The 15,244-nt window shown below is 39.2% G+C and overlaps 2 protein-coding genes across 7 annotated transcripts in view; one reads left to right on the top strand and one right to left on the bottom strand.

Annotated features, from left to right (window-relative positions):
• The window catches only part of INVS (inversin), a 203,359-nt gene extending 191,983 nt beyond the window's left edge, over positions 1-11,376 (bottom strand). For 2 of the 4 annotated variants that reach the window (XR_008509888.2, XM_002820038.6), the window contains exons 1-2: positions 11,204-11,324; positions 6,544-6,673 (exon numbers count right to left, since the gene is read on the bottom strand). Coding sequence is in view for 3 of the 4 variants with exons in the window: in XM_002820038.6 (XP_002820084.3) it covers positions 6,544-6,649 (106 nt within the window). In the remaining variant the exon portion in view is untranslated. Of the gene's footprint in view, positions 1-6,543; positions 6,674-6,999; positions 7,076-8,854; positions 8,977-11,203 lie in introns of all 4 variants that reach the window. The other 2 variants (XM_054520363.2, XM_054520364.2) reach the window with 2 other exon arrangements.
• ERP44 (endoplasmic reticulum protein 44) overlaps positions 11,289-15,244 on the top strand; it is a 114,164-nt gene continuing 110,208 nt past the window's right edge. For 2 of the 3 annotated variants that reach the window (XR_010136443.1, XR_010136442.1), the window contains exon 1: positions 11,584-11,836. Coding sequence is in view for 1 of the 3 variants with exons in the window: in XM_002820045.6 (XP_002820091.2) it covers positions 11,780-11,836 (57 nt within the window). In the remaining 2 variants the exon portion in view is untranslated. Of the gene's footprint in view, positions 11,837-15,244 lie in introns of all 3 variants that reach the window. The other variant, XM_002820045.6, reaches the window with a different exon arrangement.

The raw sequence follows: 15,244 nt of genomic DNA, 5'->3' as shown, positions 1-15,244 counted from the left end.
TCTTATTTGCTTGTTCTAAAATGTTATATTTGCATGGCATCCAAGATGTATTTATTTCATCTGATTTCACCCACTTCTTACTTTACATATTTTATACTGTTACAATCTTGGGAAGGCATTTTGCTGTCATTGAAAAATCTCTGCTTATTGTTATAGAGTGACAACATGGGAACAATGGAAAGAACACAGGATTCATCATCAAATAACTTGGTTTGAGGCTGAACTTTGCCAGTTATTAACTGTGCAACTAAATTTCTCAACTTCTGAGTCTCAGTGTCCTAACATGCAAAATGAGAATAATAATAACATGAGACATACTGTATTTTGAGAGGACTTGAGATTTTATAAAATATTTCTATAACTTATAATTTGTGCAGGTATCTTAAAATATCATTTTCACTCATTGCTATTTCAAAATTATCATAGCTGTAAGACTTGCCCCTACACCTTGCTATTTAATATGTTCATAAAAAATTATGGCAGAATATTGCTATGTCTCAATTTAAAAATATTTGATGCTTCAATATAACTGGTTTCCTTTGTAATCCTCTATATTGCATTTCAGCTTTTAAAAATATATATATATATTTTTTTCTGAGGAGTCCAGAAGCTTACCAGATTGCCAGAAGGGCCCACAGCACAAAAATGTTAAGAAAAATCCCATGTAGATAATCATTCATTTCATCATTCAAGGTTCACACCTAATCGTTTCTTTCTTTCTTATCTTTCTCATTCCTATTTATTTATGCATATGAAAGTGCACGTGTGTACAAAAATATCTACCCATACATTGAGGTCACATATTTTAGCAGTTAAAAGAATGGACTCTGGAATCAGACTTCTTGGCTTTAATCTCAGTTCTGACACTTCTTAGACAAGTTACTTAACCTCTCTGCATCTCAATTTCCTTATTTAAAAATGAGGGTAATACTAATACCCAAAACTCTTCATATTATTTCACTGTTATCTTCATATTATTTCACTGTTAAGTTAATGAGTTGCCAAACAATACAGTGGCTGGCACATAAAACATAACTTTATAAATGTTAGCTAATTTTATTACTATTGTTAGTATGGATGCATAAACATGTAAGTATATTTATAAACACATTTGCATGTAGGCAAGCATTTTAAAAACATTTAATGACCTTAGCTTTTAAGGTAGGGATTGAGGTAAGGGAAGAAGTAACCTGAAATAGTACCTCTACTCTGTCATTTATGAGGCTCACTTCCATATCTAAATGCTGTGTCAGAAGATGTTAAAAACAAGTAGAGGAGGCCGGGCACGCTGGCTCACGCCTGTAATCCCAGCACTTCGGGAGGCTGAGGTGGGCGGATCACCTGAGGTCGGGAGTTCGAGACCAGCCTGACCAACATGGAGAAACCCCGTCTCTACTAAAAATACAACAAATTAGCAGGGCATGGTGGCATATGCCTGTAATCCCAGTTACTTGGGAGGCTGAGGCAGGAGAATCACTTGAACCAGGGAGGCAGAGGTTATGGTGAGCCGAGATCACGCCATTGCACTCCAGCCTGGGCAACAAGAGCGAAACTCTGTCTCAAAAATAAATAAATAAACAAGTAGAGGAAATGATTTAGAGAGATTATGCTGCTCAGAACATGGACAGTGAAACAAAAGTTGTAGTAAAATCAGAATGGTGCTTCCTGGTCATGATACCACTGCAAACGACCTCAAATATTATTGGCAGTAATGACAACATTGATCATTACACACCGTGCATATTTACAAATTATTTTGTTTAGTTTTCACAAAAAACCCACAATATTAATCTTTGTTGCATTTAGTGCTCTTTCATCTTGAGACATTTCTGAAGCTATGAAAAACTTGATTATTTTAGTCTAAGCTGATATAACAATAACAGTAATAGGATATTAACTTATTGTCTACTATGTGTCAAGTACCATGCTAGATATTTTACTGTCATTATTTCATGTAACTCTCACACAAGTGAAATATTATAATCTATAGTTTATGGATGAGGAAACTGAGGCTTAAAAATTAAATGGCTTAGCCAAGATAATACTACTAATAAATAACAGTTAGAATTTAAAACTCAGGTTTATCTGACTCTAAAATCTATACTTTTTTCTACCAATACTACACTGTATAGTATTAAAATGACTCTACTAAATTCTATTCTCAATTACATTTCTAGTATTCATTCAAATTATTTGAGTTTGGTGTTAAGAGAAAAAGCTAAATATCTATAAATGAGAATCATAGCATATAAAGATTTTACTATGTATGTTTATATTTTAAGGCTCAGAAGTAAGCCCTAATACATCTGAATCTAGAAGCGGTAAGTTACTGTAAAACATTAATCCACTGTACTAGGTTAAACACTAAGAATTGCTATTGAAATGATGTTTCATTCAAAGAAGCCCTCTCCAGTTCTCCTCCAGGACAATGGGCAGCACAGAAAGTGTTTGATTTAATTCGTTGTGTATGTAGAAAGAGACACTCATCTGTTTCCATGGAGTCAAACACATCACTGACATACTTCTCCATGGAAACAGAGAGGGGAAAACAGAAAATGCTAAAGTGAATGAATTCACTGAGCAGTTGGTGAACAAAGATTCAAGAAAAAAAATTCATCTGTAGTACTATGTCACTAGTTTGGAAAAGAGAAATAGCATATATTTAGAGATCATCAAATATGTGATACATAAAAAGATGTTTAAAATACATTGAAATTACGACCTGGCATTCATATGCATAGAAAAAAATTACATTGAAATTTAAGATGAAACAGTTATTATTTTTGTAAAAATATACAAATGCTGGAAAATACTCTAGAGCAAAGGTACACAGAAAACATAATGGCACAATTCTTAAAAGATGAGGAGTGACACCCTCAGTCAGTAATTAATAAGAAGTTCCTCAGACAAGATGATAGAAAACAGAAAAACAATTTATAAATAAGTTTATTAGCTACATACTGGCTTCACATCATGATTGCTTTTTGGTTTTTAAGGATTTTCTCTTCGGGGATTTTCAAGGTTTCAAGTTTTAATAATAACACATTAATTAATCTGTATGACTGAGCCATAAAAATATAAGTGTTTTTAATTTACAACATACTGCACTTTTTTCTTTGAATGTTATATTTTTAATTAAAGCATTAATGAATTCATTTTACTTGGTACTTTTTCTTGATACATCCTGACTTAAAATTTTTTTTTCTCATGGAATTTAGTCTCAATCTGCTCCTCAACTCAATTTAATTCAACTCAATTCATTTTTAGTCCTGGCCCTCAAGATGATTATAGACTACTTGGGAGAAAAGATACTTAAAGAATGATTATAATATTTATTCATTCCTTCAACAAATATATTTCTTATGTGCCTACTATGTGCCAAGTACTGTGCTGGATTTTGTGGATTTAGTGATGAATTAAACAGACTCAGACTACTCTCATGAAGGCCACTAGCTTATGGAGGAGAGAGATGTTAAAATAGTCATATACATAAATATACAGTGATAATCTGAAACAAGTTCTATGAAGAAAAACTACAGAGGGCCAAGAGGGAATACAATGAACAGATTTCATTGAGACTGGATGGTTAGCAGGCCTCTTTGAAGAAGTGACCTTAAAACTGAAATCTCAAGGATGACTAAGAGTTATTCAGACAGAGAATGGGGAGAACAGCGTTTCAGGCAAAAGCACTGAGATGAAAAAGGGCTTGGCAGGTGTGAGACACTGAAAGAAGGCAAGTTTTACCACTTGAGGTAAAACGTGAGGACGGACAGGTAAAGAGATACAAGTAACCTGTCAAATTTTATTCCAAGTATAATGGGAATAATGAAAGAGTTTTGAGCAGGAAAATGACAAAAGTGTAATATACATACATTTTTTTAGTTCAAGTGAACATGGAACATTTAGCAAAAAGTCAAAAACAGCAAAATTAACGAAAGTGTTTAAGGATGTATATGTAGGTGGTAAAACCACAATGTAATGATTACTATAAAAGTCAAGATAGCCTATTACTCTAGTGGGGAGAGAAGGATACATTAGGGGCTTCTGGGGTTACTGACAATGTGCTGTTCCTTAACCTAGGTGGTTTAAGTGGATGTTTGCTTTATGTTTATTTGTTAAATTGTACATATAAGTTGTATGTACTTCTCTATACATATACTTCAAAATAAGAAAGTACATTTTGTTTTAATAAAAGAGTGAATTAAGGTAAATAAGTGTGGACAATGGGTACAGCTGGCCCAAGAATCTTGGTTTTGGTGACAGACAGCAATATTTGCCCCCCATTCATTCTTTCATTCTTCTTTTTAGAAATTGAGCACCGTGAGTTTTAGCTGGGCATGATACCATCCAGGGCAAGACTTTTTTTTTTCAGCTTCTTTTGTTCTAGGTGTGGCTTTGTGGTCTAAGTCTAGTCTACCTCCTTAATGACAAATTGCTTTCCCTGTGCTCTCTCTTCCTCCTTCCTGCTGACTGGGCTATGACTATAATGAACGTATCTGCCTTTGACCCAGAAATAGAAGCATCATGTTGAGAATGGAAGAGCCAAGGCCCAGGCATACCTAAATGGTTTTGTGAAATGGAGATATCTATCTAACCTAGACTGCCCACATAACTGTGTACTATTACACAGCTGGGTTCAACTGCTTAGTAGTTGCCAGGAAGATAGGTTTGGTCCATCCAGAGTTGGGATTGCAATATTATGAGAATGAAATATATTTCTATCTTATGCAAGTCATGGTTGTAGCAGTTTAGCCTGTGCACTAATACAGTCGTGAGGGAAAGTTGAAAATGGCAATACCTAAAGGGAGATGAAGAAACAGAGATGGGATTTTTAAATAATGGAAACAATTAAGCACGTTTAAGTGTTGATGGAAAGAATTTAGCATAGAAGAAAGGTTGAAGATATAGTAATCAGAGGGGGAAAAAAAAGAAGCAATGTCCCTGAGAAGACAGGAGGGGATGGAATACATAGCATGCGTGGAAGACTGGCCTTTAACAGAAAGACGGATCTTTGCTCTGTTTTAGCAGGAAGATGAAGAGAGAAGATGGGTACAGATGGAGGTAGATTTGTAGATATCATACTGAAAGATGAGGGAGTTCCTACTTAATGTCTTCATTTCCTCTAGTAAGCCTACTGCATTAAAGAGAATGAAAGGAGGGGGAACTGGCAGTCACAGGATTCGGTAGAGTGAGAGGTATGAAACATTCGTTAAAGAAAAAATGTGGTATGATGAGTAGTAAGTGCTGAGTGCCTATTTGAAGTGGCTAATCATGAATTTGGGGTGCTATCAATCTTTCAGCTGGATTCAACTGCTTAGCAAGATAGGTTTGGTACATCCAGAGTTGAGATTGCAACAGTCAAGTGCAACAGAAGGCAAAAAAAAAAAAAAAAAAAAAAAAAGGGAATTTTTCCAAGAGAAGGATTTTAATAACAGACATAGAATCAAGGCTGAGTAGTGAGGAAGGAAAACTATTGTTTGTCATCAGTAAGTGAGCTGAAAGTAAGAGTTTTAGTTGAATGGTAGACTGTTTGAGTGATTTGGAGGTGGTGGAAAATGTCAAGTTCCAGTGAATGTAGATAGCTGAGGTAAAGTAAGGATAAGCAGAGGAAGAGAAATCTTCACAGTGGTGATAAAATAGTTTTGTCTTTAAAGACAAGTAGGAGTTTGTTTAGCACAGAAGAAGGTTAACAGAGTAGCAGATAGAAAAGAGGTGGGGAAACAGAACATATGGAGAAAGTGAGACAAAATTCATGGCTTATTGGGAAATAGAAGTAACCTCTAGCTTAGCCAGAGGTTACAGTACACCAGTAGAAGTTCCTGGAGAAACTGCAAATGTAGGGTAAAAACAAAGTCTAAAGGAACAGGTATGAAAGTTCAAGTAATTTGGACTTTATTTTGTAGCCCAAGTTGTCAATCATGATGTCATCAGACACCGGTTTGAATAAAGACTACAAATAATATATTTTTATTTTATTCTCTTTGGGATTTGTGACTTGCGAATATCTGGATTTGTGATAGAAAGATGGATCTTTGCTCTATTTTAGCAGGAAGCTAAAGTTCTAGAAAATTCTTAGCCATTCTTTGTTCTCTCCTCTAGAACTCCTACATTGGACCTCTCTATATATCACTTACACATGCAAATCACAGGGGAAACATTGAATCAATTTTAAATCATTAAAAATTAAATCATTCATAAACTTTAATACTTTGGGTATATATTAAATGTTAAAAGATCATCCACTGTCTCATTCAAGATCTGTTAACATAAAGATGAATTCATTCCCTTAGTACCTTAGAATATCTATCTAGATTTAGTGCTAAATACATAGAATTTTCTCAAGTACTTTTCACCTAATCCTAACCCATATTTTTAAGTTTTAGGACTTAATTTCTTTCTTGTTCATGTGTTGGAAGAAAATATAAATAATAACATATTTCCATTAAAATGTATGAGTACATTGCAAATTAAAACTAACGTTAACAAACTTCCTTAGGACAAACAGTTGCTTTTAAAGTTTCTGTACCTAAGGGGACGGCTTACCTACGATGAGCTTCTGTAGAGCACCCTTATCTCCATTAACGGCAGCAGCATGGACTTGTGATGCTAATGAGGAACCAGCAAACAGCAGGTCCTCTGACTTGTTCATAGTCTTCTTAGCAACCGGAGCAACCTGAAACAATGATTCAGACAATGAGCGCATGCAGCAAACATTTCTGAAACCTGTCTCATCAGTTCCAAGTGGGTATTTTATCAATATGGCTTACTAGAAATACTTGACTAGGATTAGAAAAATCTGTAATCCTGGCTGGGTGCAGTGGTACATATCTGTAATACTAGTGGTTTGGAAGGCCAGCGCAGGAGGATTGCTTGAGGCCAGAAGTTTGAGACCAGCTTGGGCAAGATAGTGAGGCTGTCTATCTTAGTGAGACCTGTCTCAAAAGAAAAAAAGCTACAGTCTTAGTCCTAGAATTGGCATTAGGTGGCAAATTAGGTGACCTTTTGTACAAGTTGCTCATCTGCTCATCTGTAAAATGAAAGGGTAGGTGCTTCTAGGACTCTTCTTAGGGACTATCTGAGGAAAAAACAAAGACAATATTTAACATTAGGCACAGGGCTCAGGGTGACAGTGACACAAGCAATATGATGCCACATAATCTAAGTTAATACAAGTAATATGATGCCACATAATATTAAACATTAGAATTGATATTGGGAATAAAAGTGAGCCCGATCCACAAAAAGAGTATAACATAAACTTAATTGTGAAGTCAGAATTAGCTGGATTTAAGCACTAAATAAACTTAAAAAAATTAATTAGGGCTGGGCATGGTGACTCATGCCTGTAATCCCAGCACTTTGTGAAGCCAAGACAGGAGAATTTCTTGAGCCCAGGAGTTTGAGACCAGCTGGGCAACATAGTGAGACCTCATTTCTACAAATCCCATCCCCTCCCCTTCCCTCATCACCCCTCCCCTCGCTCTGTCACCCAGGCTAGAGTGCAGTCATGCGATGTCAGCTCATTGCAGCCTCTGCCTCCAGGGCTCAAGCAATTCTCCTGCCTCAGCCTCCTCAGTATCTGGGATTATAGGCACCTGCCACCATGCCCAGTTAATTTTTGTATTTTTTAGTAGAGACGGGGTTTCACCATGTTGGCCAGGCTGGTCTCGAACTCCTGATCTCAAGTGATCTGCCCACCTTGGCATCCCAAAGTGCTGGGATTACAGGCATAAGCCACCATGCCCTGCCTACCAAAAGTTTTTAAAAATTAGCTGAGCATGGTGGCATGCACTGTAATCCTAGCTACTCGGGAGGCTGAAGTGGGAGTTTCACTTGAACCTGAGAAACAGAGTTTGCAGTGAGCTGAGATCACACCATTGCACTCCAGACTGGGCAACAGGTTGAGACCCTGACTCAGAAAAAAATAAAAAAATTAGTTAAGGCCAGGTGTGATGGCTCACGCCTGTAATCCCAGCACTTTGGGAGGCCAAGGTGGACAGATCACCTGAGGTCAGGAGTTCGAGACCAGCGTGGCCAACATGGCGAAACCCTGTCTCTCGTAAAAATACAAAAATTAGCTGGGCGTGGTGGTGCGTGCCCGTAATCCCAACTATTCAGGAGGCTGAGGCAGAAGAATTGCTTGAACCTGGGAGGTGGAGGTTGCAGTGACCTGAGATCGTACCACTGCACTCCAGCCTGGGCAACAAAGCAAGACTCCATCTGAAAAAAAAAATTAGTTAAAAAACTATTTTTAAAGAAATGGGATCTTGCTATGTTACCTAGGCTGGAGGGCAGTGGCTATTCATAGGCGCAATCCCACTATGATCAGCATAGGAGTTCTGACCTGGACCGGTTCACTCCTTCTTAGGCAGCCTGGTGGTCTTCCACTCCGGGGAGATCACCATATTGATGCCAAACTTGAAGTGGACACCCGAATGGCATAGTGCACTATAGCCTGAAACTCCTGAGTTAAGCGATCCTCCCTCCTCAGCCACCTGAAGAGCTGGAAGTTCAGGCATGTGCCATCACACCTGGCTAAGTACTAAATTAAAAGGTATCTAGTTCTTTCCCTCTTTCCCACAAAAAGTGAAATTTTTATTTGTTCCCTCATTGGTCCACCAGGAAGATATACCTAGATTGAGGTCTTAACCATAAGATCTTACTTGGAACATCATATCACTAAAATGAACCATATTTCAATAAGGACAATTTTGTTCTGACCGGTAGTCTCATGGAGCTTGTAAGAACCTTTTAAAAACATATGACAGGAGTTTGAGAGACCAGCCTGACCCACATGGTGAAACCCCATCCCTACTAAAAACACAAAAATTAGCTGGGCTGTGGTGGCACACACCTGTAATCCTAGCTACTGAGGAGGCTGAGGTGTGAGAATTGCTTGAATTTGGGAGGTGGATGGAGGTTGCAGTGAGCCAAGATCATGCCATTGCACTCCAGCCTGGGCAATAGAGGGAGACCCTGTCTCAAAAAAAATAAAATAAAATAAGTATCAGCTGCATAGGAAGATAGTGAGATCCCTATCACAAGAGTGTTTAAGAAAGCAGAGGCTGGACTATGTCAGAAATGCAGCAAGAATTCAAACATCTGATGGGAAGGAAAGATGAATAGTTGCATCAGTGATCTTAAACATCCTTCCTAAACCCCTAAGCTGCTTTATCAAAGTTCCAAAGCTGAATGCCTAGAAGGACCAGAGAGGTAACAACTGTTAGAAATGTAGGGAGTCACAGAATCACGGTAAACTCGAGCATATGTACTTATCTAAAGGGAGTAGCTATTAGCCAGCTCCAGTTAATTGCTGCCATGAGGGTAGGCAAGTCCTTTTCTGATTTCACCAAAAAGCAGGTCACGCCAATCGCTGTTACTCCTGGGGATCTGGGAGTTTTCTAAGATAAATTTATAACGGATGAGCTGGTATTTGTCTTGTCATCGACAAGGATTATTGGTTCAAATTCTGCCCTTGAGAGAACATATTAATACTTTCTTAATTATGGTAAAGGACAGCTCCTTACGTCTTTATTTTGCTGACAATTTGAGTTAAGGTACTGGCAGAAAATATGGAGGAAGAGGGTGTTGTGAGACACTTCAGTCATGTCTGAGTCTAACAGTCATGTCAGAAGAACTACTGTCATATCCAGGATTATATTAAGGTTATTTGAGAGAAGCTACGAAATAGAGGCGGAGGTGAAAACATGGGAGGGGAGTAACTGCACTTGGGTTCCAGGCCCAGTTGTATTTATAATCAGCAGTGTGTCCTCAGGCTACGTCAGCTTTCTGGGTTTCTGTAAAATGCAAAAAATAATAAGGGTGGACCACGTTCACATTCGTTCATTCAACAACCTGAGTGACAACTATGTGCTAGGCACTGTTCTAAACTCTAAGACCTGTCATTTTTCATTCTAAGTGATCAGAGTTTTAGGCACATCAGAACCACAAAAAAAGTTATCTATACCCTTTGAAAAATACACTAAAAATGTGATCTCTGTTTTAGATATATATGTGTGTGTATATATATATTTTATATATATATTATATATATATACTTTTTACTTCATAATTCTTAGCACTTAGCACAGTAACAGGTATATAGCCGGTACTCAGTAGATGTTTGTTGGATGAAAGGTCACAGCCTGAGTGCTAAGTCCAAAAAGTGAGCAGGATCAAAGTGTAATTTCTTGAATAATGAGTTCATACTTATAAGTCTCTGCTCTTTTAAAATTTCCCATTTCAACTATCTTTGGGCTCTGTCAGGGGCGTGGACAAGAGATAGGAGCACTAGTCTAGGAGTTAGGCAGCCTTGCTAAGAGTATTGGCTCTGCCACTGTCTAATTTTGTCACCCTGAGAAAGCCATTATCTAGGGCTCTTTTTTTTCTTAAGAAAAAATGTATTTTTTGCCCCTTTAAAAAAAATCATTTTTTATAGATAAAAATCAAAACCACTCTGTTAAAGTGCTATAAAATGCAAAGGTGTCATCATCCTTGCCTAATTATACAACAAGCCCGTGTAATAAATGCTCTAACAATTATAACCGTACAAAACTAGGGGTACTGCAGTCACACTCACAGGAAGAGTAATTCTGATTAGGACTAAAGGGTTGGTTGTCGGGAAGTTCTCAGAGGTGGTGACATTTAAGATAGCATTCCAGAGAGAGAACGGGGTAAGGCCATTCCAGGCAGCAGGAAAGCTGAAGCAAAGGCGGGAGCAGGGAGAACCACAAAAGCACAGTGTGCCTCCTGGGTACTAAGCAGAGATCGCGTGGGCTCCTGGACCTCACTGAGTGTTTGCAGAAGAAGCCGCAGAACTACCTGGGGCCAAGTTAAGATCCTCGACTGCTTTGCTAAGGAATTTCGTAATTATACTGGAGGAGCGATCCACGCCTTAGCAGCAATCACTCACAGTTTTCCAGTTTACGACGTGCTATCCCATCCCGTACCACATCTACTCCTTACAGGAGCCCTCAGAGACAATTAGGGATAAGTCATTGACTCATTCAACTAAGGCCCCGAGTGGTGGCACTGACTTTATAATGCAGGAATTAGAGCAGAAAGAAGAGGCAGCGGGCGAGGAGGCCAATGATAGAGGCTCAGGCCACAGCCTAGGCCAGGAAGGCTGTGAGTCTGCAGCAGGGGCCAAGGCGGTGCGGACCGAATGATCCGAGCCTCCCCAGCCAGGCCCCCTCCTACTCACCCTCGCCTCCTCCAGGACTGACGTCCCGGGGGCGGCTCCAGGAGGCGCAACCCGGACCAGGCCGCCCCTCCTGCCGGGCCGGGACACTACACCCAGCCAGGTCAGACCCCACGGCGCTGAAGCTAGCCGAGCCCCTCAAAAGGCCGCCCGAGGCTTTCGGCCGCACATCCTTCTGGGAATTGTAGTTCCCATCCTCTGAAGCACCGCGTACACCCGCCCTCCGCCCTTCTATCCCACAGGACCCCGCGCGTAGACGACTCGGTGGACCTGGGCCGAGAGCCCAATGGGAAAGGAAGTTCTAGGTGACGGAAGACGTGCCGGGTAAGGCTAGCGCAGGACTACATTTTCCGAAGTGCACCGAGGTGGGCAGGACCCGGAAGTGAGGGTGTGAGAGGCCTCTCTGGAAGTTGTCCCGGGTGTTCGCCGCTGGAGCCCGGGTCGAGAGGACGAGGTGCAGCTGCCTGGAGAATCCTCCGCTGCCGCCGGCTCCCGGAGCCCAACCCTTTCCTAACCCAACCCAACCCAGCCCAGTCCCAGCCGCCAGCGCCCGTCCCTGCCGCGGACCCCAGCGTTACCATGCATCCTGCCGTCTTCCTATCCTTACCCGACCTCAGATGCTCCCTTCTGCTCCTGGTGAGTGAGGGAATGACAGACCCATCGACAGACGCACGAACGGCCTCCGGCCCTCGCCCAGGGGGAACACTGCTACTCCTGCCCCTGCTTTCCCGTTTTTTCCTCCAGTGTTTTGGAGTGCACCCTCCCCCGCTGCCTTCACTCTCGCCTGTCGGCTTCCAGGCGCGGAGTCCCCGAGGCCTGAGAAACCAGGGTCGGGGGAGAATGGAAGAATTAGCCCTGAGGGAGTGATACGTAGTCACGGCGTAGGAGCTTCCCCTTCTCCCCGAAGTCCGGGGGTTTCAGTTTCGAGGGCTAGTGGACCTGGTGGTAGCTTGAATCGGAAAAGACCAAGCATAGACCTAGCGTTCCTTCCCACCCCCTCCATTTGGGAAGAGTGTGAGGTCGACAGGTGCTGGGGTTGTGTGAATCTCACTGTGTCTAGATCCCTGAAGCGGTGCCCGGGTTGGCAGATCCCTCTGTTGTGGCTTGATGCGATTGGTTGGGAACCCGGAACTGGAGACTGGTTTGGATTCCACTGGGAGAAAAGAGTTTGAAGGGTGGAAGGTGTAGTTACCTGACAATCTCAGCTCAAGGCCTCCCTCAAATCTTGTTGCAACGTATTTCCCCATGGAAGCAGATTTCTTCATTGCGCCTTATTTGAATATGCATTCATTCCTAACTGCCTAACCTGCTCAGCATCATCCCATCTTAAAAGAATCTTTCCCTAGTCCCTCTTGCCCCAGAGTACGTCTTGAGTGTGCAGACTAATTGATCCAGGCTTCAGCTCAAATTGAGACAAAAGTGAAGGACTAAACACATATGGCAAAATGGCTTATATTTAATTGGGCTGTTATTATAATGTAATATTTGAAAATACCTTAATTGTAGTGGATTTTTAGAAATTCAAATTTAAACATTAAGAACTGCTTTCTTTACAATTTAAGAAACAATTTAGTGACGCATATGAAGTCACACAGCTAGTTACAGGCAGAGCTGGGATTAGAAACAGGTCTTTTGACTTGCAGTGCTTATTCCGCCATATCCCATTAAATGTTTAATATTTGTGTTTGAAATAGTTCTTTCTTTTCTTTTGTCACTTGGACCTTTTCAGAAAAAGCACTGTGAAAAACTAAATGGCATGTCAAAGTACTTTTGAGAACAAAAAGTTGTGTATAAACATTGTAATATTAAATGATAGAGTGTCTTATTGCCACTTCTTATAAGTATACAATAGTGAATGACTTCTGTATCGAGGAAAATATTCTGTATAGTGCTGTTTCTTGGTGATTTCATTATACACTGTGATACATTTTTCCTTCTAGAAGTGTTAGAATAATACCATTATTAGAGACCACTCTCTCCTTAAGAAGACTGGATACTAATCTTTTTCTTATCCACAAAATGGCCTGAGTTATGAATTGTGTGCACTTTTAGGAAATCAAAAAAATAGGGCAAAAATCTTAAGACATTGGAAAGAAAAGTTGAGACACTGAACAGGCAAGCTATATCAGATGCACTTTCCTCAAATGGTATGGTTTGGTTGTAAAGCTAAGTTATGAAGAAGAAATAATTTATTTTGGAATAACTCATGCTTTTTATAGAAAAACCTAATCTTGTTAAATATGAGTTTTTTCCCAAATAGAATCTAGATTTAACTAAAATCTAAGCATTTTGTATAATTATCTTTCTAAGCAAATGTAAAGGCATAAAAATCTGGAAAATATGTTAGAGAATACCTGTAGATATGAAAAGGCTGAAAAATACAGCCCCAGAAAAGCTTTAAACTAGAATTACAAGTCAAACTAGATTTAATTGGAATACAGGGTTTACCTAGTTTTAATACTCATGCTAGTTAGCAAATATTTATAAAACATCTATCCTGTCTAATCACAACTTTGAGTTGCTTACTTAACTGGTAATTCTCTCCTACTGATGGAACCTACTTACACAGTATTCTCGCTAATAATTTGTCCTCTTTGTTCCCCGGTGTACTTTTTTCCTACTCCTCCAACTTTCTCTCTCAGACCTCAAGTTTATTCCTTCTTACATACAGATATAGAAAAGCCAAGTTCCCATTTAGCTGAGGTCATCATTTTTTCCTTAAATGGCCTCCTCTAAAAAGCTGTATATTCTCTTACTATGATAATTTTCTTCAGGCACTTTGTACCTCAACCCTAAAGAACTAGACCTGTTCAAATTTAGTGGTGTTCATATAAGATAACAGTTGAAACATAATCCCAAACTTCTGGAGGCAAGTAGCTGTCTTTTCCCTGATCTCAAAGCATTTTGGAATATATCACTCTGCCACAAAGCCTTTCTGGATGGGTAACTAAACACAAAAGCTCAATGTGATAACTTTTTTTCCTGAGCTTTTATATATATATATCTTTTATATATATATATTTATTTGCATCTATATAGATTTTTATTTACATATATTTAGATAGATAGATTTAATTAGCCCTTTTCTGCTTATCTTCCTATCTAAGGTGGGTTTATTCAGGGTTTTCCGCTGGAAAAATGATCAGTAAGGGGGATAGAAATCTTGCCTGTTTTTCCTGCATTGGTTGTGTACAAGTTTTGAAAAGGCGAGATAAGAGAAATAAGACTAAATTGGAAAGAAGTTGTCTTATGCACCCTAAGTAACCTCTTCTGTAGTTCAGATTTGTAGCACTCCAGTCCATTTGTTTTATTGAAGATGTGTTCTCATTAATCTCTTGATAAGTATGTTTATAGATCATAATTGTTACTAGTCGTAATTGTCCTGCACGTGAACACTTAAGGGTTTTGCCATTGTTGTTCTTGGTTTGTTCAATATGTATAGGAAGCCAAGAAAAGTTTGCTTAGTTTAGGTAGCTTTGTAAATTTGAGAGCTAAGTAAACATTTATTTAATTGTTACAAGTACCTTAAAAATAAGCACAGTAGAATTCAGAGATGTCAGTTTTATCCTTTAATGTTAATAATATATGCAGATTCCAGTCTTCAGGAAGAGTACTTTTGGAGGCATGCAGTTTGATTAATAACTAGGTGAGGTTTTATTTATTTTGTTGATTTAACTTGCCCTAGATCAATAGTTTACAAAGCCTGGCTGCTCATTAGAATCATCTGTGGCAGTTTTAATAAAATGATATCGGGGCCCTATACCAGGTCAGTTATATCTGTGGACCCCAGAAATTAGTTTAAAAATTTCCCAGGTGACATACTAAAGTATGTCCCTCTAAAAGGTAAGAATTAAACAAAACCACAATACCATTATCACATCTGGAAAAATTGACAAATTCCTTCATATCATCAAATATCTGGTCAGTGTTTGGGTTTTCCTGATTGTTTCCCTTTTTAAAAAAAAAAAACACAGCATTGTTCAAAGCAAGGGCTATATAAAGTCCATCTATTCCAATTGGTTCATATTTCGCTTATAAAACTTT

This window comes from Pongo abelii, chromosome 13 (assembly GCF_028885655.2).
Source record: "Pongo abelii isolate AG06213 chromosome 13, NHGRI_mPonAbe1-v2.0_pri, whole genome shotgun sequence".
In the NCBI taxonomy this organism is placed as follows: domain Eukaryota; kingdom Metazoa; phylum Chordata; class Mammalia; order Primates; family Hominidae; genus Pongo; species Pongo abelii.
This window is presented reverse-complemented; position numbering and strand designations above follow the sequence as displayed.